This window comes from Leptonychotes weddellii, chromosome 10 (genome assembly GCF_054177405.1).
Source record: "Leptonychotes weddellii isolate Sample4059 chromosome 10, ASM5417740v2, whole genome shotgun sequence".
Lineage (NCBI taxonomy): Eukaryota > Metazoa > Chordata > Mammalia > Carnivora > Phocidae > Leptonychotes > Leptonychotes weddellii.
The window spans coordinates 21,664,545-21,687,518 of record NC_138378.1 but is presented as its reverse complement, the minus strand read 5'-3'; the positions used below and the strand labels follow the sequence as shown (position 1 = coordinate 21,687,518).

The following is a 22,974-nucleotide window of genomic DNA, read 5'->3' as shown; positions in this document are numbered from 1 at the left end:
CAGGTCCCTCCTAGGTCCGGAGAAGTAGACCCTATCCTGTTTAATGTTTCAAATAAGCAGCTAGAAAGATCTAGTTTCAGTGTGGCTGAGAAAATGGGGGAAGACTGGTCCCTCCCAGCATGTGGAAAATTTCCATGGGAAATAGTTGTTCTTACCATTTGGCTTTCTGGTCCCAAACCATACAAAAAACATCGAACAAGACTCAGCTGTGGCCGACTGCTGTTATCTGGACTTTTAGGAAATGTCTCCTGTTGTGTAACTCTAGAACAGAAATTGCTGTCATTCCCAGCCTATTTCAGTTAACAAACCTATGTGTCTGTAGAGCTCCTTTGTGGTCAGGACATTTGCCGGGAGGATTCCAGGATATCTTGCTGTTTGGCAAGGAGAGGAGGGTCTTCGGTGAAGACCTCAGAAGGTCCCTTATTAACAGGTTCCCATTAAGCAAAGCTGCTGTGGGCAAGAGGGTTTCCTCAAGGCACCTCACAGGACAGGACCTTGAGAATTTGCAGTCATATCTACGGTGAAAACACTCATACTATTATTTTTCCTCATTTCTAATTCAGACCTGCTCTTCTGTTTGTCTTCCCCATCCTAGCAACCAATACCACACCTGTATTCACTTAGTCCCAGGACAACTATCAACATTTATTACTATGTCCCAAACATTGTTAGATACGCCACATGCAACTGTCTTTTAGTGTTCCTGGCCACTTTCAGGGATGATTGTTTCTATTTTACAGATAATAAAATGGAGGCTCAAAGTGATTAACTTGAGGCTATTCAGTGGCAAGAGTGCAAACTGGAATTCTGGACTGTGACTCCAAAGCCTGCCTGCCTAAACGTTTATATTCCATTACTAGTAATGTTAACCTTGATCCTCTGATTAAGATGGTGTCTGCCCAGTTTTCTCACTTTACTGTAAAGTCACTATCCGATCCTTTTAACATCCAGACCCCCCTGGAAGTAGCACCACATTCTTCCCTAATTAAGAGAGGCTGCTGTGGAATGAAAAACTGGAATTAGATTATCTGTGTTGAATTAAGCAACCTCCCCAGGAATGTAATCTTGAACCAGTCAACATGGAATTTCCCGGTCAATACTAGTAAATTTACTGACCCGTTCCTCTCCCCTTATAAGGGCCTAAATAATTCGTTCTTGCTGATAAATTGCTTTCTTTTTTTATGCCCTCTCTCTCTGACTGTAAAAGTCTTTGTATAGCTCAGGAGAGCTTCCCTCTTATTTATTTACCTGGGATGCTGCCCGATTCATGACTCGTGTAATAAAGCCAATTAGATCTTCAAATTTACTCCAACGAATTTTGTTTTCTAACAAAGGCAAAAGAACAGAAAATAGGACAACGTAGGGCTTTGCGAAGAAGGCTCCCCCCTTTTAAAGGTGAGAAAATGAGGGAGCACAGAGATGTAAAGTGGTTTCTCCAAGGTAACCCAGGGGTGGAGCTGAACTCCGGAGTCCTAAACCTGCATACTTCCAGGCCAGCCCTGACCACTCCCATCTGAGAACCTGCCCGGAATATTCCTAAGGGGGTCGCTCTGGAGACCCCAGAGATGCATGACTCCAGTCCCACTACCTGACTTTACTGTGCCTTCGGTGCATTTTGGCACCGCGCCTCATTTTGCCTTAATAGGAGGGCGCAAAGGGGGTCTCAGCAACCCCCGACCTCGCTTTCCTACTCGCCCACCACCGTCCACCCAGGGCTTCCAGAGCCAGCTCAGACCTCGGTTGAGAGTTGAGATCCTCTTCTGACACCACTAATCAGCATCGGCACAGAAGGAATTGTGAATTTTCCATAGCTGAAGCGCTCCTCTGCTTTTCACTTTCGGACAGTGCCTGGTAAATTCCCTACAAGCCCTGGGGGAGCAAAGATCCGCCCGTCCACCCGTCCCACGCTGGCTCCTGATAGGCTACCAGAGCTGTCCGTTTTGACAGGGGTGCTGTGCGCAGGCGCGGAAAGGTACCGGGACTGGACGGAGTGCCGGCGTCGCGGAGCTACCCGTTTGTTTGGACATGGTGAGTGTCCGCCCGGAGCTTGTGGCTGGCGGCCGGAAGGTGGCCGAATACGGCCGCCCACCACCCTGCGCCTGGCCCTCCATTCTCCGGGGGCGTCTCAGAGTGCCGGGCTGGGAATCCGCGGGGCTGGGCAGGGTTGGGCAGGGCTGGGCCCGAGCTGACGGAAGGGCGGAACCCGGGCAGCGCGGGCCTCCAGACCCGGACCGAGGGGACAGAGGGGACCAAGTGGGGGCTACCGGATCCCTCTGACCCTTGACCGGAAGCAGGAGCTGGGGCCTCGGCAAGGTCTGACGGAGATGGGGAGGCCGGCTCACAGGCCCCTGCATCCTAGCGTCCCGGGCCTCGTTGCGCGATAACAGTAATGTTTCCTGGGAGCTTAATTTGTGTCAGGCACTGCTAAGCGCTTTCCGTATCTTGGCTCTCCTCACCAGAGCTCTGTGAGGTAGGTGCGACCAGTATCCCCATTTGACATTCTTGGAGTCTAAAGCCGAGTGAAATGAAGTGCCTTGCCTCGGGAAATGGCGGAGGTTGATTTGAACCCTAGAAGCTTGACCGACGCCTTTCTGTCCCTGTGGTTTTTTCGAGCGTCTGGAACTTGGTGCATGAATCAGAAATCGACGGGGTCCACCCTTGGGCATCCCAAAACCTTGCTGGCAGGAACTGTTGACTCTTTATGCCTTTGTAGGTTTTTCTCGTGTTTATCCTCCTGACTTGTAGAAAGCTTGAAGAGACTTCTGAAATGTGAAATCAAAAATCTTATTTAAAAATGTAAAGCCCACGGGGCGCCTGGGTGGCTCAGTCGTTAAGCGTCTGCCTTCGGCTCAGGTCATGATCCCAGGGTCCTGGGATCGAGTCCCACATCGGGCTCCCTGCTCGGCGGGAAGCCTGCTTCTCCCTCTCCCACTCCCCCTGCTTGTGCTCCTGCTCTCCCTGTCTCTCTCTCTGTCAAATAAATAAATAAAATCTTTAAAAAAAAAAAAAATGTAAAGCCCAAAAGAAAAATGGCAAAGGAAAAAGGAACAGTGCCATGACCTAGAGGCAAGCACTTATAATTAGAAGACATATTCTTGTCTTTCTGTCTTCAGTTTTCGCTTAATATAGTTTAGCTCCTGTTGAATGTACAATTGTGGACTCTGCTTTTTTCATTTATTATTACACCACAGAGAATGTGTTTATATCACTAAAACATATGTAACTTCATCTTTCACATCACTTTTTAAACTGTAAAAAAAATTAATTTTTAACAGATGATACTTGCATACAGTAAGAAAAAATAATCTGAAAGGATCTAACTGAAAAATAAATCTCCCACTCAGCCCTGATCCCCAGCCTCAGTCTTCAGAGTTGAAAATTAGTTTCTTATATATCTACACGCAAATACAGGCATGTATAGGCTCTCTCTTTTTCTTTTTTTTTTTTTTAAAGATTTTATTTGTTTATTTGACAGAGAGAGAGATAGTGAGAGAGGGAACACAAGCAGGGGGAGAGGGAGAGGGAGAAGCAGTCCTCCCAGGACCCTGGGATCATGGCCTGAGCTGAAGGCAGACGCTTCACTGACTGAGCCACCCAGGCGCCCCTGCTCCCTCTTTTTCTGACACAAATGGTAGTTTACTGTAACCTGTACCATGCTACTGTGTGTTTATACTCATAAAGGCAAAACATATTTAGATGCACATATTAAGCAATTTAAGCAGTTTCAAAGTATGTAATGTAGAAAGTGCATGTGGTACCCAGATCACTCTGCTATGGTAAACGACTGTTGGCAGTTGGGTGTGTTTCCTCCTAGATTTGATTAGTGCATAAGCACATTTATATATAAGCTGTTTATCACATGAAACTGGAACGTTTATATTTCTACATATTAAGTTTACTTTAGGCTATATATAGAAAGAGATATCTCCTTCTAAAGCTTACACTGTTCACTTAAAAATAACAAACATTTTTCCATGGCAATATATACAAATCTTCATTCTTTTTAAGGGGATATTCCATTGCAGTAAATACATTTAGGTGATTTACAGTTTTTCACTGTAGACAGTGCTGCAGTAACTGTTGTCTTCTTTTTTAAAGATTTATTTATTTATTTGAGAGAGAGAATGCAAGTGGGCGGGGGGAGAGGGAGAGAGAATTCTCAAGCAGACTCCCCACTGAGCACAGAGCTGGACTCTGGTCTCCATCCCAGGGCCCTGAGATTATGACCTGAGCCGAAATCAAGAGTCAGACATTTTACTGAGCCACTCAGGTGCCCGTGCAGTAACTGTTATCTTTTTGTGTATGTGTGTGTGCTCATGCTAGTGTCTATGTCAGATATAGGATAGATTCCTAGAAGTGTTACTTCGGGCATGCATATTTTATAGTTTGGTAGAAACTGCCAAATTGCCCTTCAGAATGGTGATATAAAAATCATCCATAATTCTCTCTAGGTTTACTTCACCACACAACTGTTTTCATCTTTGTATGTTCTCCTTCCTCTTGGTTCACATGTGTCTATTTTTCAAGATGTACATTCTTGTTCTTTTTTGTTTGATTTAATGTCCAAAGACATTTAACCTTGTTGCTACATCACCTTTGTGATCAATTAAGTTTTAGTGACCAAATAATAGTAAAATAGCTGTACCATAATTTGTGAAACCATTCCCCCTGGTGTACATTTGGGTTATTTCTAGCTCTTCATTAGTTGAGATAACGCTGTGATGAGTACTTCTGTATGTGTAGAGTATTTTAAAAAAATTATTAGAGTATTTCCTTAGGAGAAATTCTCAGGAAAAGAACTTCAAGGCCAAGGGACCAAAACTTATGGGTCTTGCAGTAGTGTTGTTCTATAGCTTTCCCGGAAGGTTGAATTGCCTTTGTACCAATTTTGCCATAACTGCTAGATTTAAAAAGATACTTCATCAGGGGCACCTGGGTGGCTCAGTCGTTAAACAACTGCCTTCTGCTTAGGTCATGATCCCAGGGTCCTGGGATCAAGTCCCACATCGGGCTCCCTGCTCCACAGGAGGCCTGCTTCTCCCTCTCCCACTCCCGCTGCTTGTGTTCCCTCTCTCGCTGTCTCTCTCTCTGTCAAAAAATAAATAAAATCTTAAAAAAAAAAAAAAGGTACTTCATCGCTACAATTTTTCATTTTTTTAGGAATGAAATGAAATGTCTCCTTTTTCAAGAAACAGTGAACATGTTTGTGTGTTTGTAATTTCTCTTAGGTATATTTTCTGCTAGTATCCTTTTTGCCCACTTAACTTTTAGACTTTATTTTTCTTTCTTTTTTTAAAGACTTTATTTGAGAGAGAGAAGGTGAGAGAGAGAGAGATCACGAGTAGGGGGGAGGGGTAGAGGGAGAAGCAGACTCCTGCCTGAGCAGGGAGCCCAATGCAGGACTCTATCCCAGGACCCTGGGATCATGACCTGAGCTGAAGGCAGACGTTTAACCAACTGAGCCACGCAGGTGCCCCTAGACTTTTATTTTCTTAATCATTTTTGTGTGATGTTTTGGAATTACTCTTTTGTTATATTAGATGCAGGTTTTTTTGTCCTCTTGATTCATTTTTGTTTTATACAAATTTTACAATACTAATTATACAAATGTTTATGCTTAGCAGTCAGATTGGTCACAGTTTCTTTGTGAATCATATGCTTCTGATGGTTAATCCTCTTTTGCTGAACCAATAAATAATCCTGGAGTTTTACTGCTATTTGTTTTCTATCTGTCAGCATCTCGCAGCTAGGAACTAAAGAACCCAGAAGGCTTGTTTCTTGCCTGATGCAGACACCCATGTTAGTAGTACTTAGGACCCAGGATGCGGAGGATACTAGTTGGGCTCTCTCTAGGAGCAGGACAGGATTGTGATTGTGAGCCAACCCTGAGGGACTCCATATCCACTCTATTACATATCCACCATATTTCTGGTACCAGTTGGCTAGCTCTGCAGAATGACAAAGTTTGATCTAGAGCTGGCATGACTTGGATGCCTGCCTAGGATTGCTGCTTGTGGCTTTTTGGCAACATTAGTTTTTCTTGTTGGCACTTTTAAGTCTGAACTTGAGGTTTGTTTTAAGCACTTTCTCCTGAACCCAGATAGATAGCTGGTGCCCTTCTGTCTCCTGGAGACCCCTCTAGACCTCATGATCCCCAACTCACCAGGCCTAGCCCCATCCTACTGGTTGGGATCATGTTGGAAAAGACTATTCTCTAGTCTTACAGAAAAATATTTTTATTATATTTAACTATATACTAGTCAAAAGTCTAATATTCCTAACATACAAAAGTTTTTGAAAATCAACAAGTATGTGGAAAAATCAAAAGACTCAAAATTGAGAGATGTAAACAGTCAATAAGTTTCATTTCAACTTCACTGATAACTCTTAAAAGTTAAAGAAAAGTTGACTTTCTGTTATATGATTTTTGCCTATCAAATTAGCAAAGAATCAAAAAACATTGGCAATACTAGCCCTCTCTATTCCTTAAACATGCCGAACTTGTTTCCACTTCACTGGCTTTGCTTTCAGTCCTTTGCCTGGAGTGCTTTTCTTTTTCATCATTTAGTTCTTTGCTTAAAGATTACATCCTCAGGTGTTCCAGACCACACTAGCCAAGTATATTCCCCTGCCCCCTAGCCCTGTCCCTGTACTCTGCAGGAATCATGGTTACTTGATTTTTTAATGTCTCTTCGCCATCAGCCATCAAAAAAAAGAAAGAAAGAAATCTTGGGGCACCTGGGTGGCTCAATCAGTTAAGCGCCTGCCTTCCCCTCGGGTCATGATTCCGGGGTCCTGGGATCAAGCCCCACATCGGGCTCCCCAGGGAGCCCACTACTCCCTCTCCCTCTGCCTGCAGCTCCCTCTGCTTGTGCTATCTCACTTGCGCTCATTCTCTCTCAATTAAATAAATAAAAAATCTTAAAAAAAAAAAAAAAAAGAATGTCTCTTCACCAGAATGTGAGCTCTCTGCGGGCAGGGACCTCATCAGTTATGGTCAGTGGCATATTCAGCTCTTCTCTTGACCTGCTGTGTCCTTGGGCAAAACTCCTTTCTGAATCTCCCATTTCCTCATTGTAAAATGGAGATCCTACTAACCATGGAAGGTTCAGATGAGAGAGGTGTCTGAAAACATTCATCCCAATATCTGACCTGTAGCAGGTACTGAGCAGGTTAATGTATAAATTGTATATCCTCCCTTTCTTGGTGTGTGTTTTCTTTAAGCAGCCAGGTCTTGGTCGCGGGTTCTCATTAAACGTAGGATCACCTAAACCCTAGCTCTTGTTTACCCTGGGTATTGTAAGGCTATGTCCCCCCTCCTATACTTGGAAAGGTTGATTTTTGTAAAACATGGTTGTAAAAATGCTTTTTATTTGTTCCTTAAGTATTTACTGAGCCTATACTATGCCGGGTAGTGGGGCTATAAAGTTGAGGTCCTTGTTCCTGGGGTGTTTTGGGTCTAGAGGAGCACAGATAGTTACATCCCATTGTGGTAAGTGCTGTGAAGGCAGGGTGCCAAGGGTACCTAAAAGAGGGACAGAAGAGGGGAGAAGGTCTCCCACAGAAGGCTCATGAGCTGAATCCAAAGAGTTGCAAGTTAGTTACATCAAGCAGTGACTGAGGGAGAGAAGGTTGCTTCCTGCAGAGGGAGTGGCACATGTCTGGGCCCAGGCTCAGGCGGGCTGGTCTTGCCCCCTGCAGTCTGTGCTCCACACAGCAACCAGAGCCATTGTTTTGAAACATCAGATCTTGTCACTCCTCTCCTCAAAACCTGCTAGTGGCTCCCCATATCATCCCCATTAAAAATCAAAGTCATTGCTGTGGTCTACCAAACCCACTGAAATCTAGTCTGACCCAGGCTCCCTCTCTCATCTGCCCGCCTGCGGCTCACTGCACTTCAGCCACACTGGTTCCTGTGAGCCCTGGAACATGCTACCTCAGGGCTCTTGTACTTGCTCTTCATGCTGTCTGGAACACTCTCCTTAGAAATCCACATTAGTTCCCTCATTTTCTTCACTCAGATCTCTACTCAGCTCTCACCTTGGTGAGGCCTTCTCTGACCACCTTATTTAAAATTGCCTGCCTGGGTGGCTCAGTTGGTTGGGCATCTGCCTTTGGCTCAGGTCATGGTCTCAGGGTCCTGGGATTGAATCCCACGTCAGGCTCCTGCTCAGCATGGAGTCTGCTTCTCCCTCTGCCCCTCCCCCAACTTGTGTTTTCTCTCTCAAATAAACAAAATAAAATCTTAAAAAAAATGCCATCAACCCCTGCATTCCAGATCCCCTCCCTACTATATCCGATATATCCGACACTATATTTTACTTGGTTTTTTTTTTTTTTTTTAATGTCTGCCCCTTCCAAGGGTTTTTGTTAGATTTTGTTCATTATAGCATCCCCAGGCCTAAAACAATGTCTGGCACATTGTTTTCTGGTACCCATATACCTGAAGTAGGGCTGAAGTGAATAGCAGTTATGAAGTATTCATCTTTTTCATTTCAGCCCCACTTTCAAACCTCCAGGGGATATTTCAGACCTCTATTCTGACACCTTTGATTTTAGCTTTCTTTCCCTTCTCTAGGTTGATTGCACATTGACCGAGCTGTCAATGCTGAGCATGTCAGAGCTCTACAGTCCTCATATTAGAGATCTCTTTCTTGGATACACAGAGAAGGGTTAAAAAAATGTTTGGGTTTGGTGGTTTGTTGTTGGTTTTCTTTTTTCTTTCTTTTTCTTTTTTTTAGTTTATTTAAGAGAGAGAGCACAAGTTGGGGGAGAGGGAGAAAATCTCAAGCAGAGTGCACGGAGTGCAGAGCCTGATGTGGGAGGGACTCAATCTCATGACCCTGAGATCATGACCTGAACCGAAACCAAGAGTCAGACACTTAACCAACTGAGCTACCCAGGCACCCCAAAAAATGTTTTTAAGTAGAAACAGTATAATGGAGTAAAAAGACGCTGTTTAAAAAAAAAAGAAAACCTTATCTATAATTCCCTGCTCTCAATGTGGCTTTTATTTTTTTCAGAGCCCTAGCTTGCTTGTTTTCATGTGCCCTCATCAAGCACTTTATTGTTGCATTTAGCTGTTTTCACTTAATGTTATATCATAAACTTTTTGTAGTGATATAAATATTCTGATTACCGTTGTTAATGTGTGTATTATATTCCTGTGAACAGACATTCTATAATATAATTGGCTTTTTTCCTAATTATTGGGCATTTTTGGCTCTCTCTGTTTTTTGCAACTGCAGGTGTCACAGCGGCAGACATCTTGCTGTATTCTTCTTTTAAGTTATTTCCTTAGGATGAGTTTCGGGAAAGTTACCAGGTCAGATTGAGTACTGTGTAATATTGACCACTATTGCACTTTACCCCTCCTCCCCAGAATAGCACTTAATAGGAGCTCACTGAAAGTCTTGAATGAATTATGACCTCATACATGCATGAACCACTGTATTGTACTCATGTCCACAGAGCTAACCCTGTCCTTTTACTCAGGCTCCAGATTTATGAGGTGTCAGGCTATTTGCCATCTCGTAGGAGGAACTTGTTTGCTCTTCTCTCCAGCATTTGAGTATTCTTATATCATTGGGGACTGGGTGGTAGTGATTGGATTGTCAGCCTTGTTCCTACTAGAAAAACAATAATTCATTGTGCTCTCTCCATCACTGTTTAGAAGCTCCTCCCCTGCAGGCCAACTCATTAGCCCTTGGGGGTGGGGAACCACTTTCTTTAGGTGGATGGCGTCTGTTTTCAACATAGCCTGACTCAGCCTTTGAGTAGCTTCTGCCTGGATTCTGGACTGGTCTGGAAGGGGCCTCCTAAGAACAAGCACACTTTAAGGCCAGTTTCCATCCACAGATTTGGCTTAGTTCAGTTAAGCAGTTGTTTACTGAGCACCTATTCTACAGAGCATTATAGAAACAAGTAAACCAGTATCTAATGCATTCCTAGAGAGGTACAGTCAAGAGTTTGGGGAGTCAGAAGTGGGCAAAGACTCCAGAGTTGGGGGATCAGTAAAGGCTTCGTGGAAGAGGTATGTCTTAGATGGCCTAGAAGAATTTACTGGATTTCCTTGTTAGGGTAAAAAAGATGTAGAGATAGGGAGGTATAGGCATGGAGATGGAGAGTTGAAGGAAGGGTAAAAGAGATGGGAGTGATAATAATATAGAAGGCCTGGCATGATAGGGGGAGCTCCCAAATGCCATGTGCTAGTTTCTGGAGAATCAGGATTAATGAGCCCCTTCCCCAGGCACATTTCCTGTGGCTGTGTGCCGTGTGTCACACTGTCTCAGATGCTAGCTTACTAAGTCACTGAATTTATCCTCATGGAGTCATTTTTCTTCCTTTGGAATATTTTCATTTGTGCTGTTTGGGCCACAAATGACAACTTAGTCTCCTTCCTATTAGACACCACTGTTAGGGTTTTTTCAAATCATCAGAATCTGGTCTCCCAAGTGTCCCAAATATGTGAGTCATGGATGTGTCTATACTCCCAAAAAAGGTATTTATATTCTGCTCCCAAATAGCTAAGCAGGGAGAGGTAATAGTGCCTAGTGGGCAAAGAGCCAGGAGTAGCCACGCCCCATGCTGGGGTTTGTGAGCAGATGGTTTAAGCCCTGTGGATGGCCCAGGGACCACTCCAAACAGGCCTGGGGAGCTTTGAGGAGGTGCCATGTGCCTGGATGTCACTTGTTTGTTATTGGAAGACAAATGTGTGATTAATCTGCCGGGAGTATGAGGGAGTCAGTCCGGTCTTCCTGACCCCTCCTAACCTGGGTCTTGTTCTCTCTGGCAGGCAGAGGTGGAGGAGACACTGAAGCGACTTCAGAGCCAGAAGGGAGTACAGGGCATCATCGTGGTGAACACAGAAGGTACACCCTCCCTTTGGCCATGACCTGCTCACAGGCAGGTCCCAAGAAAACAGCCCAAACACAGCATGACACTTATTGTTTACTAAGCCCTTTCATATACAGGATCTAATTTTTACCCTTTTTTAAGCACTTCCAGTGTCCTAGCACTATTGTTGGAATTCCAAAGTTTAAAAAAGGAAAAATTCACTCAATCCCACTGCCCTGACAGGTGATACTTTTTACTATGCCATGCTTTTTAGCCCTTGCCCAGGTACATCTTCTCTTGGTCATAATTATAATTGTTACTCTTTTTCATATGTTTACTCATGAGCTTGTTTTTTGGCTTTTTTTCTTCATGATTTACATAAGCAAAATTTTTAACTGCCAGTACGATGTTTATCCACCATCCACCATTTATATGGTTTCTACTTTTATTTTTAAGTAAACTCTACCCCTAGTGTGGGGCTCAAACCCACAACCCTGAGATCAAGAGCTGCACAATCTACCCACTGAGCCAGCCAGGTGCCCCTGTTTCTACTTTTTTACTAGATAATACTCTGGTCAACTTCTTAATACCTATAGCTTTTCCCTCCTTTTGTGGGGCAGGCAGGGAGGGCAGAGGGAGAGGGAGAAAGAGAATCCTAAGCAGGTTCCATGCCCAGCGCTGAGCCCAGTGGGGGGCTCGATCTCACAACCCTGAGATCATGACCTCAGCTGAAATCAAGGGTCAGGTGCTTAACCGACTGAGCCACCCAGGCACCCCTCTCTCCTTTTCTATACCATTATTTCAACAACTAGAAGAGTACAGATACTAATTTTCCCAAACTGCAGTAGACATGGTGAAGAAAACGACTAACATTTATCACACACTTGTTCAGTGCCAAGCCACAGGCCAGTGCTTTACAAACATATTGTTTCATTTATTCCGTAAAGCAGCCCTGTTGTCTCCATTTTGCAGTAGAGAAGACGGAGTCTAGACATTTAATTTTGCCTGCCATTTTAGAACCAAGATTTCATGCCAAGTCTGTCTGAATGCACTTGGGCTCTCTCTCCCACACTGTACTGTGAAGGAACAGAGAGTGGCTGCTGGTCTGTAGCCCAGGCCATGCCCAGGGTCACCCAGCTGGGCTCCCCCATTCTCTAGTGCAGTGCATTTAGTCAACTCTGATTTGTTCGAGACTCCTTGAGAGTTCTGTGTGTATGTGTTGTCATTCTAACCCTTGTTTTTAGAAAGGCAGAATTCTTAATAATGCCTACTTAAATAGAGCAGAATGAAAGTCATCAAGGGTGAAAAAGTAGAAGTGGCATGTCCTTAGTTAGAATGTTATTTTCCAAGTTGTTAGACCCTGGCCAGCCCAGAACTAGGCAGCGCATAGCATGTGCTCCGCAGCTTTGTCAAACTCTAATTATACCATGTGGTCAAAGCAGGCAGCAGGTTGGGGGCTCTTAGGACACTGTGGAGGCAGGAGCAGGTTCCAGCTCAGGTCTGCCACTGCTCAGCTGGAGGGCCTGGGGCTTCCTCTTCCCTTCTTCAGACCTCAGCTGCCATAAGTGGAGTGGTTGATCCGGGCAGTCTCTTTTGGCTGCTTCTTACTCCGAGATCTGAAAGACTATTTGTATATCTCCCCAGAGAGACTGTCTTAGACTGGACATTTTTTGACCTCAGATGGGGAGGGAGCAGCTCCTGGGGTTGTTTCCCAAATGGGGAGGGAATAGGCCTCCATCAGTATTTGCAAGCCACAGCCTTCAGTTTTGCTTTAAAACTGCCCCCAAACTTGAGCTATTTCATTGGGAGAATATAGCACCAAATGCTTACCTTCTGGATACTAATGGGCACTTCTTTTTCATATACTAATGTGGCAGTATTGCCCAGTGGCTAAGAATATAGAATGTGGAACCAGACTGCCTAGGTTTGAATCCTGGCTCTACTTAATTTTTATCAGCAGTGTGATCTTAGGCTAGTCACTTAACCTCTCTGTTCCAGCTTCCTCATCTGTAAAACGTGGATAATTATACTACCTTCCTTTAAGGGAAGCTTTTAGAACAGTACCTGATGTATGGTAACTGCCATATAAATGCTAAAATTATTGCATGTATTTATTTATTTTTAATTTGTGTCCCATCTACAGAGCTCCCACTTTAGTCTCACATTTCACACCATGACCCTGCAAGGCAGGGGTTTTGCCCATTTTTCAGATGAGAAACCCAGAGCTGAGAGAAATTAGGTGACCTGTTCAAGGTCACCCAGCTGTGGATGGAGGTGGTCAGAACTCCCTGCTCTATAGGGCCTTTAAGCTCTCTGGAAGCTTCCATGAAGGATGATTAGTTAGGGATTCCTATTATCCCATCTAGGGCTTTCCTACCCCCATGATTCAGCTCAGCTGCCTTTTCCTGCAGGATGCGTTTCCCGACCACCCCAGCCCAGAGTGATTGCTTTTGCCCCTGAACTAATGACACACCCTTATCCCAGTCACTTACCAGCCATCTGCCACTGCCTTTGACATCTTTGCCTTGGCCAAATTTAAATGATGTTTCATAGTAAAAGTGTGAATTTAAATGGAATTACCAAGAACTTAAGGAATATTCCATTCCATTTGTACCTCTTCAGACCCCCTGCCATCTTCTGCTGCTACCCACACAGGGCAACATAAAAGACTCAAATGTGTAAGCTTTATGAGGGCAGAGATTTGTCTCTTGTGTTCATTGCTGTATCCCCAGCACCTAGAACAATGTTGACACGTAGTTGGTGCTTAATAAATACAGTAGACCCCCTTATCCATGGGGCATACATTCCAAAGCCTCCAGTGAATGCCTGAAACCAGGATAGTACCCAACCCTATGTATACTATGGTTTTTTCTATATGTACATACTTATGATAAAGTTAAATTTATAAATAAGGCATAGTAAGAGATTAACAACAATAACTAGTAATAAAACAATAGTGACAGTATACTATATTATGTGAATGTTGTCTCTCAAAATACCTTGTTATACAGTATTCACCCTTCTTGTAATGATGTGAGATCATAAAATTGCCTACATGATGAAGTGAAGTCAGGTGAATGACATAGGCATTGTGAGGCAATACTAGGCTCCTATTGACCTGATCAGGAGGATCATCTGCTTCCAGACCAGAGTTGATGCGGGTAACTGAAACCATGGAAAGTGAAACCACAGATAAGGCGGGGGGCTACTGCCTCTGTTAAATATTGTTAATGTTTTTTATTGTTGATTGATGAAGCTGGGTTTGGTGGGAGGACCTGGGTATTCAACCTTGGTCTTGACAGATCTGAGCCCCAAGTTAGAAATCGTGCTCCCTCATGACCAGCTACTTCTGCAGGCTGCACAGTCCCCATTTGTGAAGGCAGAAGCTTAGAGTAGGCGACCTAATCATTTGGCTATCTTTGTGGTGTCTCCAGCTCTGACATCCTGTGAATCTGGACTTGATCTCTTGTCCTTATTTGAAATCCTCCCCAGTTTTGGTCCCTGTCCCGCCTTCTTACTACCTCTACATTTTCTTTTGTTTTTAAAGTGAGCCAACAAGTGGTTAGCTTCTTGTCTCCTTTATACACATCTCACTTAGTAGAAATGTGATCAAACTCATGACAGTATTCGAACTGCTGAAGGAGCCCTTGAGAGCACTCATTTATTGTCTGTAATAAATGCTTAGTGAAGTCTCTTTAAGGACAATGGTGAGCAAATCAGACCTGGTCCTGCTCACTTCCATAATGGTGTGATATCAAACTCCAGAGGAAACTGCTCTGAAGGAAAATTGTGTGGGATCGGTAGAATGGAGGCATTGACCACATCTGGAGGTGGGTAGATCCACCAGAAAATGGACACCTGAGGGATCAGTGGGAATTATGAGAGAATGGGGAAGGAAGGAAAGTTCCAGGCAGAGGGACTGAGAGAAGATGGCCTTATGGTATATAAGAAGAGAAGGTCAAGAGTTTTGATCATCCAAACTTCTCCAGGCCTCAAGTTACCTGGGGGATGGGATTTATTGTGTAGTGATGTTGATAACAAGCCAACATTACATTTGTACTCTTGCTAAACATTTTTAAATGAATTAGCCATATTTAATCCTCACAGCACAAGCATTATTTTACAGATGAAGAAACGGAAGCTTGAGAGGTTAAATCACTTGTGTAAGGCCACATAGTCATGAAGGGGTAGAGCCAGGGTATAAGTCCAGGTCATCAGATTTCAGAGTTCCTCCTCAGTCATCACCCCAGCTGCTCATACTGCCATCCTTAGGAAGATTCTGCTATGGAGTGGGGCCTGGTGGGCACATTGTCGCCACCCAGGACCCAATAGCAACCCTAATGATCTAGTCCTCTTGTCCCTTGAAGGCAAGTGATCACTATAGTCTGTCCTCATGACTTCACTTGGCTCAAAACAGCCTTTCTGACTCAGCTGCTTCTCTCGCTATTATGTCCTCTTCTGCCCACTCTCATGTTCCTGTGCTTTAAGAAGACAAGATTGGGCCAGCTTCTTGCCACCTCTGAGTAGGCCTGAGGGTAATTGCCTTTGGCCAGTCTTTAAGCTGGTCGCTTGTGGGCCAGACCAGCAGGGTCATGGGCCCCAAATCTAGCCACTTATGTGTGAGCAGCCATTTTTGCCACATTCATCACAACTGCCTGTCAGCTGTGGGCACTTAAGTCTTCCTCAGTGGAGCCTTCTGCTGATATGTCTTGGTGATTCATAGGCACCTGATGATTCGGCTGTGTCCTGAGGTGGCTCAAGCTGAGCCCCATTTTTCACCTCCATGATGATAGGCACTAACCAGTAAGGGAGGTCCATTTAATAGTTCATTGCAAGGAAACAATCTTCAAAACAGAAAAGGCTTGGTACACAATGGTGTTCACTGCACAGTAATTAAGTAAAAAAATCCAGCCTATGTACCAACAATAAAGGAGTGATTAATTCTGTGGAATGGCCAGTTGTGGGCTCTTTGAAAGCAATAGCGATGCTGTGTACAAGTCTATATGCAGACAGAGAAACACGCTTTAATTTGAGGGGCACCAACATGTGTATAGACATGTGTTTACAGCTGGGCCCTAAGCCTCCCTTGGTGGGAACTGGAGCAAAGCACTAGTGATGGTAATGTCTTGGCATAGGCTGACCTTTTTTTCTTCTTCCTACTTCTCAGTATTTACAAATTCACAAGAGCTGTCCTCTTTGTTCAGGTTCTAAGTATTCTGAATGATAGTCTCTTCTTTTATTGCTGGAAACCAGTGAAGACAGTGTGGCCTGTGGAAGGAGCCCAGCAGTGGAGCCAACAGGCCTGCATTTGAATCCTAGCCCCACTGCTTCTGTGCTGTGTGAAGGCTCAGAGCTTCTGTTTCCTCATTGGCGAGTGAAGATGGTGATTCCACCGCCAGCATAATTCCGGGGACTGGTGCTGCCATACTTAAAGTGCTCAGCACTGTGCCTGTCAAGTCCTCAGTAAATAGTGGCATTGACTGTTAACTGCTAGTCCGGTACTCTTGAATTAAGGGTGTGGGGTTGGGATTTGGGCAGAAAGGGGCTCCAACTTCCTACTCAGTCCCTGCTCTCCCCTCAGGCATTCCCATCAAGAGCACCATGGACAATCCCACCACCACACAGTATGCCAACCTCATGCACAACTTCATCTTGAAGGCTCGGAGCACGGTGCGTGAAATCGACCCCCAGAACGACCTCACCTTCCTGCGAATTCGCTCCAAGAAAAATGAAATTATGGTTGCACCAGGTAAGAGGTCTTCCACATTCCCACTTAGGAGCAAACTGTCACAGCATATTCTGGATAGCTTATCAGGAATACTTGGCACATTAGTGTCCCCATAGGTGCCATTGCAAGGCCTGAAGAATTGAAGGTACAGAGTTGATTGCCTCACTGCCTAGCCAGTCTCTGGCTGGTATCCCCAACAAATACTTATTCACTGTGACTCTAGGCCAGACCCTGTACTAGGGTTTAGGCCACAGAGGGGAATCATGGTCTCACGGAACATAGAGAAGGTGTGATTAGGTCTTCCCAGAAGAGGGGACATTTGAGCTGAATCTAGAAGGCACAGGAAAGAGTGTAAGCAAGTTGAAGGGGTGGGAAAGCTATGTTTGAAAGAAAAAGAGCTCAGTAATTTGAAACCAAAGCACAAGACAAAAATATCATATGGTCGTTTTATCCTTGAAAAAATGTTAAATTGCCCACTTCTAAAGTATAGTCCTGTCTCTCTGGGCCCCATATGGCCAGTTTTTCCTCCAGTGTTGGAACAGATTGCTGCTTTTATTTCTCATGCAGTGCTTGGCCTGCATTTAAGAGCTGTGTAGTACAAACTATACCTGTCTTTAGATCTTAGGATCATTTGCAGGATGATGAAATGCGCCTCCTGGGAGGAGCCCACAAGGACTGGCACCACAGGAGGGAACATCAGGGCTACCTGTCCTGGCCTGCATCACCTCACTCACAGACTGGAGTAGTGGACAGATTAATTGTCCAGGACTATTTTTATATTATTATTTCTGTTCCTCCCTCTCTCTTTTTTGGCTGTGCCACACAGTTAAGTGTGCACGTGATGATGCAGGTAGGCTGCAGTGCAGCTTGTCTAGGCCATCAGAATATGTGTAGGAAAGAATGAGAGGTGAGATGTTTGGTCCATTTTTGAAGAGGCATCAGACACCAAACTTACCTGTGTGGACTTGACCCTGTGGTGGTTTTTAAGGCAAGAGGTGATATGATTGTGATTGGGACCTGGATGAAGGAGGGCCATAGGGAGGCTCTGGAAATTGAATGTCTTTGGGCTTGGCAACACAGATGATGAGGAAGCTGGTTGCAGAATTCTGGGGTAATCTGATGGGTTAACCACCCCAGTAGCAGGGCAGTGTTGGTTCTCTTCTCAGGCTTGTTCTGGCCCATTCGGGTTACTTAGAAGGATACAAAGGGAGAACCATTGACCCAGTCACAGGGGCTCACAATCTCCCTGGGACACTTCCTAGAGGGGTAGGGACAGAGCAGGTTGGTCACAGAGAAGAACATAGGATAATTCAGAGGCATTTATTCCAAAAACATGCTGTATGGTGTTTATCAGTTTAATCACTGTTTGATGCATCACTTACCAACCCATTATGATGCCTCTGGTTCTGTGAGGAATACCAGATTGCAGCAGACAAAATCTGTTTTCCCAGCTTTATCTCTTTTGAGTGTGACCTTAAGTCACGGAATATCTCTGAACCACTACTTCCATGTCTATAAACTGTCAAGTAAGGTACTATACTGCTCTGGTCTCCTGAGACACCCCATCTGATTGAGTGGGTTGGCTCTGAGTGGGGTAGAAAGACTGGGAAGTATTTGAACTCACATCCCTCCTAAGACTCATGTTGTATGGCTACACAAACCTCCACTTCCCTAAAAGTTAGGCTAGGAATGGTCCCTCTGTTGACCCTGCATGTCAGAGCCCTGCATGTCAGAGCAGACTTTGTGCCCACAGGAAGGCACACATTGTGAGGCAAGGACAAATGATGTGATTCCCAAATTAGATTCTCCATGGACAGCTTTCTCTTTAAGCTTAAAGCTTCCAAGAACGTCTCCTCTAGAACGGCAGAGTCGTCTATATGTTCCTGACTGTCCATTCTCACCTTGACAGCAAAGGCATCTCCAGCTTGCCCTTGAGGACCCACAGGCATTCACAGTTAATGGGTGTGGTTGGTGCTTGAGTCCAGGGTTGGCAACTCCCAAGTTAGAGGTTCTCCTTGGAGTTCACAGGCCCAGAAGCCCCTCAGGTTTGTCAGTGGAGGTGAGGATGGAATGGCTGGACTCCTTCTGAGCGACACACAGAGGCCTGCAGGGAGGGCCTGCACACCCTCTCACTCTTGCTCGCTCACTCTGTCTCGCACTCACGCTCCCACAGTGCCGCACACACACATTCTCTTGTGCTGGAGAGCTGTGTGACTTTTTGAGGTTGCCTTCAACAGGGTGAGTGTTCCTTCTGAACACCCTCACCACTTCTCCAGCCATTCTGCTGCCTTCTAGAGCTTCAAGAGACTCCACCTTCTCTCCCTGGGCCCTCACACGTGCCATCCTGCTGCTGGCAGCGCTCCATCTTGCCTTTTTCATTTAGCCAACCAGCCTGCTCATCTGCATTTTTAAGTCTCCCCGCCTGACAGTTCTAAGAAGACAGATTTGTAAGCACATAGTAAGCATTTAACAAATAGTTGATGAGTAAATATATGAATGATTTCCCTAAATCTCCCTCCATTGCTGACCCTGCACTGTGGGAGTAAGAGGTAGGGTGAGCTGTGGGGATGGGGATCAGGAATGTCTGTGGGACATGGTATTTAAGATGAAAACCAATGATTTGACACCTTGACTCACGCACTTTGATATGGCAAAATATATATATAGGATTTTGGTGCCAGAACTCTTGTGGGCCGGAGCCACTGACAAGAGCCTCTGAAGCATTAGGACTAGATTGCCTTAGGTTTCCACAGAGCACAAGCCCCATGGGGATGGCCCCCAGCATAAAACAGGCCTAGTTGCTGCATGTTGAGATGGGTCCTTCTGCGACTATAATTAGCTCCCCACACCATGGAAACAATTTGGAAGAGCTCTGCCCAGGAAGGAAGTCCACTGTCCCTTTCTTCCCACCTAATCATTCTGGTTGATCAAACTGAGAAGCTGCTTCCCAGACCACAAATAACAACAGGTAGTTTCAGATAGTTTAGTCCTCCATATGTGTGCCAGATTTCACCCCATCCTGGCCCAGAATAGCCCATGCAAAAAGACGTTTTAAGGTAGACTTTTGGTTTTCATTTATTAACCTCATTAATATAAGGCCAAGTTAATGTAGCATAATCAAGCTTTAACACTCTGCTTCCCACAAAGCACTTGGAATGATATTATTGAATTTAGAGCTTGATATTTGGAAGAAAAGACACTATATTGCTAATTTTGTCTGTTTCTCTTGGTGGCTTGTTAATTATTTCTGTTTTTATTTGTAAGTGATTTTAATTTATACAGATTGCTTAGCCATGAAACTCTTAGTCTTATAAAATCTGTTTCTGCCAATCTGCAACAGCCTGTCATCATGGGAAGAAGCAAACTTTAGGTTTGAATCAGCACACACAAAGCAGACAAGGCCAAGGTCCTGCCATTTCTCCCCTCTTCAACAGAGGGCAGACCAGAGGCATGCAGAGCATCTGGGTCAAACCCAGCTAGCTACCCCACGCTGAGTTTTTGCCTTGACTTGGGCAAGTCATTTAACTCCCAGGGCGTCAGTGAAGTGGAAAACACTAGTGTCTGTCTCATAGAGTGATTTATTGAGGTACCGTATGAGAAGCAGTTGGCCCAGGACTGGGCACATGGAAGCCTTGATAAATATTTTGGTTTAAATGGGCAAAGTTGAAATGCCCTGCTTCTCCAGTTTCTTCTAAAATAAAATGAAGAGCAACCTTAACCTAGTGGTTGTTCCAGAACCTGCAGCATTAGCATTACCTGGGAACTTGTTAAAAATGCAAATTCTTTTAACTATACTGGAATTAAAATTAAAAACTTGATTAGGGGCCCCTGGTTGGCTCAGTAAGAGGAGCATGTGACTCTTGATCTCGGGGCTGTGAGTTTGAGCCCCATGTTGGGTGTAGCGAGAAGTAAGTAAGTAAATAAATAAATAAACAAAACTTTAAAGAAATAAATACAAATTTAAAAATAAAAACTTAGGGGCGCCTGGGTGGCTCAGTTGGTTAGGCGACTGCCTTCGGCTCAGGTCATGATCCTGGGGTCCTGGGATCGAGTCCCACATCAGGCTTCCTTTGCTCTGCGGGGAGCCTGCTTCTCTCTCTGCCTCTGCCTGCCACTCCCCCTGCTTGTGCTCTCTCTCTCTGTCAAATAAAGAAATAAAATCTTTTAAAAAAATAATTTAAAAAAAATAATAAAAAAATAAAAACTTAATTTAAAAAATGCAAATTCTTGGGCCCCACTCCAGACCTACTGAATCCAAAGGGCTAGGGGTGGGGCCCAGTAGTGTTTGTTTTGAGCCCAGCCCTCCAGGTAATTCATGTGTCCTCTAGTTTGCGAACCACTGCCATAAGGAATTCATTTAAATTCTCTGAACCTGAGTTTCGTACCCAGAAAACAGGGATGATACTCCTACCTCCCTGTTGGCACCATGCCGTACCATGAAGATTAGAAAAGAGGATGTGCTGCAGGCCGTGGCTGCCGGGTGGGAGGGGCTCTGCTTTCCCGGCAGAAGCCCCCTTGGGAGACTTGCAAATTCATCTTCCGTTTTCCCGACAGTAGGAAGTAGGCTGAGCATTGATGCTTTTTATTGTTCCCCTCCCCTTTTATGGTTGGTGATTTAATGATTTAATGATTTAGTGATTTATTTTTTCATTTTTCTCTTTTGCAGATAAAGACTATTTCCTGATTGTGATTCAGAATCCAACTGAATAAGCCAGTCTCTTGGCTCCCTGCATCATTCCTTAATTTAATAGCTCCCAAGAATAATAATGTTTAATCATGTCAACCAACTGGCAGGTGGAAATCACCTTAGAGCCTACTTAGACCAACCCAGTGACCAAAGTCATCAAAGTCATCCCTCTGCTGGCCAATCACCCTTGAATCCTTGGGAGGGCATTCTTTCCTCACCTCCAGATTTTGGAGCAAGAGCTTTGAGCAGCCCACACCCTACTTCCTCCTGACCTTCAGTTCATTTTGTCACCCTTGGAAAAGGCTGTTTTTCTTTAACTAAAAATAACTGAAATGCTTACCCTGCTGTGTGTCTTTAAACACTAGGTTGAAAAGGCCTCTCTGCCCCTCTGTCTTCTGGTGTAATCACATGGTCTGAAGGCTAAGCCCCGGTGCTGCCTCCGGCCCCCATGGCGGATTGAATTTGTGGTTCAGAGAGGCCTGCTTCCTACTGCGCCTGTGGCCACACTTGCTGAGTGGAGTCCGGTTTATAGTTGGTACCCTGGTTTCTGGGCCTCTCGTCCCTAGCCACTTCTCTTGTTTTGAAAGACTTTTTTTCTGCTACACTACACCGGGGATAGGAAAGGAGTGATATTTGTTGAGTACCCAGAATACACCAGGTGTGTTATATACCTTGACTCATATCATCCTCACAGTACCCTGCAGACATTATTAAAGCCGTATTAAAGATGAGGAAACTGGGGCGCCTGGGTGGCTCAGTCGTTAAGCGTCTGCCTTCGGCTTAGGTCATGATCCCAGGGTCCTGGGATCGAGCCCCGCGTCGGGCTCCCTGCTCGGCAGGAAGCCTGCTTCTCCCTCTCCCACTCCCTCTGCTTGTGTTCCCTCTCTCGCTGTGTCTCTCTGTCAAATAAATAAAATCTTTAAAAAAAAAAAAAAAAAAAAGATGAGGAAACTGAGGTCTAGAGAATGACTTGCCCGAGGTTTCACAACTGTGTCACAGTCTCTGACTCCAAAAGCTGTTTTTTCTGCACCTTCTTCCCAGAATTCCCCGATGATCCCCTTTACCTGAGTGAGCTCATAAACAGGTAAATGTGTGCCTTCTTTCCCTTAGACTCATGGGGGGTGAGGGGGAAGGGCTCCCAGAACGTGCCTGCTACTCTGTGAGGCTGTAGGCCACCTGTCATCCAGTAGCACTCTGGGATTTTTCCCCCAGAAACCACATGTATTTATTTATTTTTATTAGGCTTTTCTTTTTGTCTTTTGTTTCTTTACAGAGGGAAAAGATTCAAAACTGTGTAGTATAAACCTTGAAATCCCCCTTCATTGTCCTTCATTCGCCAGAAGTAACCTTTGTCTACCAGTGAGTTCTTCCATCTAGCAAAAATACTTTTCTAAATTTTCCAGTGAAGTTTCCTTAATGGTATCAGGGGAGTAAAAGATGTACCCTTGGGAGCCTGGGGGTGTAGTTTATAAGGGCTCAGCAAAATTTTTTCAAAATCTCCCTTTTTTGTGAAAGATAATAGGGATTTTCCACTCCATAATATATCCATGTTTGTCTTAATATAGCAGTAGTCCTTTCAAATAATTTTCCCCAAATCTCCAAGGAAGACTGATTCTCTGGGAAAACATTGCAGGTTTGCCCTGTCCCTGTGGGCTCAGGAAGCATACCTGAGGAGAGAGGGGGGATTGTAGGACCAGAGCAAAATGACCCTGGATCAGTAATC

The 22,974-nt window shown here is 44.7% G+C and overlaps 1 protein-coding gene across 1 annotated transcript; it reads left to right on the top strand.

Moving 5' to 3' along the window:
* Positions 1–1,880: 1,880 nt before the first annotated feature.
* On the top strand, positions 1,881–21,590 carry DYNLRB1 (dynein light chain roadblock-type 1). Its single transcript, XM_081832958.1, has 4 exons — positions 1,881–2,028; positions 10,796–10,871; positions 16,418–16,585; positions 21,231–21,590. Exons 1-4 carry the CDS (start codon positions 2,026–2,028, stop codon positions 21,272–21,274), a joined length of 291 nt encoding a protein of 96 aa, XP_081689084.1. The 5' UTR covers positions 1,881–2,025; the 3' UTR covers positions 21,275–21,590.
* The last annotated feature ends 1,384 nt before the right edge of the window (positions 21,591–22,974 follow it).

Excerpts from the sequence above, each read along its gene's own strand:
- DYNLRB1 (XM_081832958.1), top strand. Across the intron at positions 10,872-16,417 it reads CATCGTGGTGAACACAGAAG|GCATTCCCATCAAGAGCACC; the intron begins GTACACCCTCCC and ends CTCTCCCCTCAG. Across the intron at positions 16,586-21,230 it reads TGAAATTATGGTTGCACCAG|ATAAAGACTATTTCCTGATT; the intron begins GTAAGAGGTCTT and ends TCTCTTTTGCAG.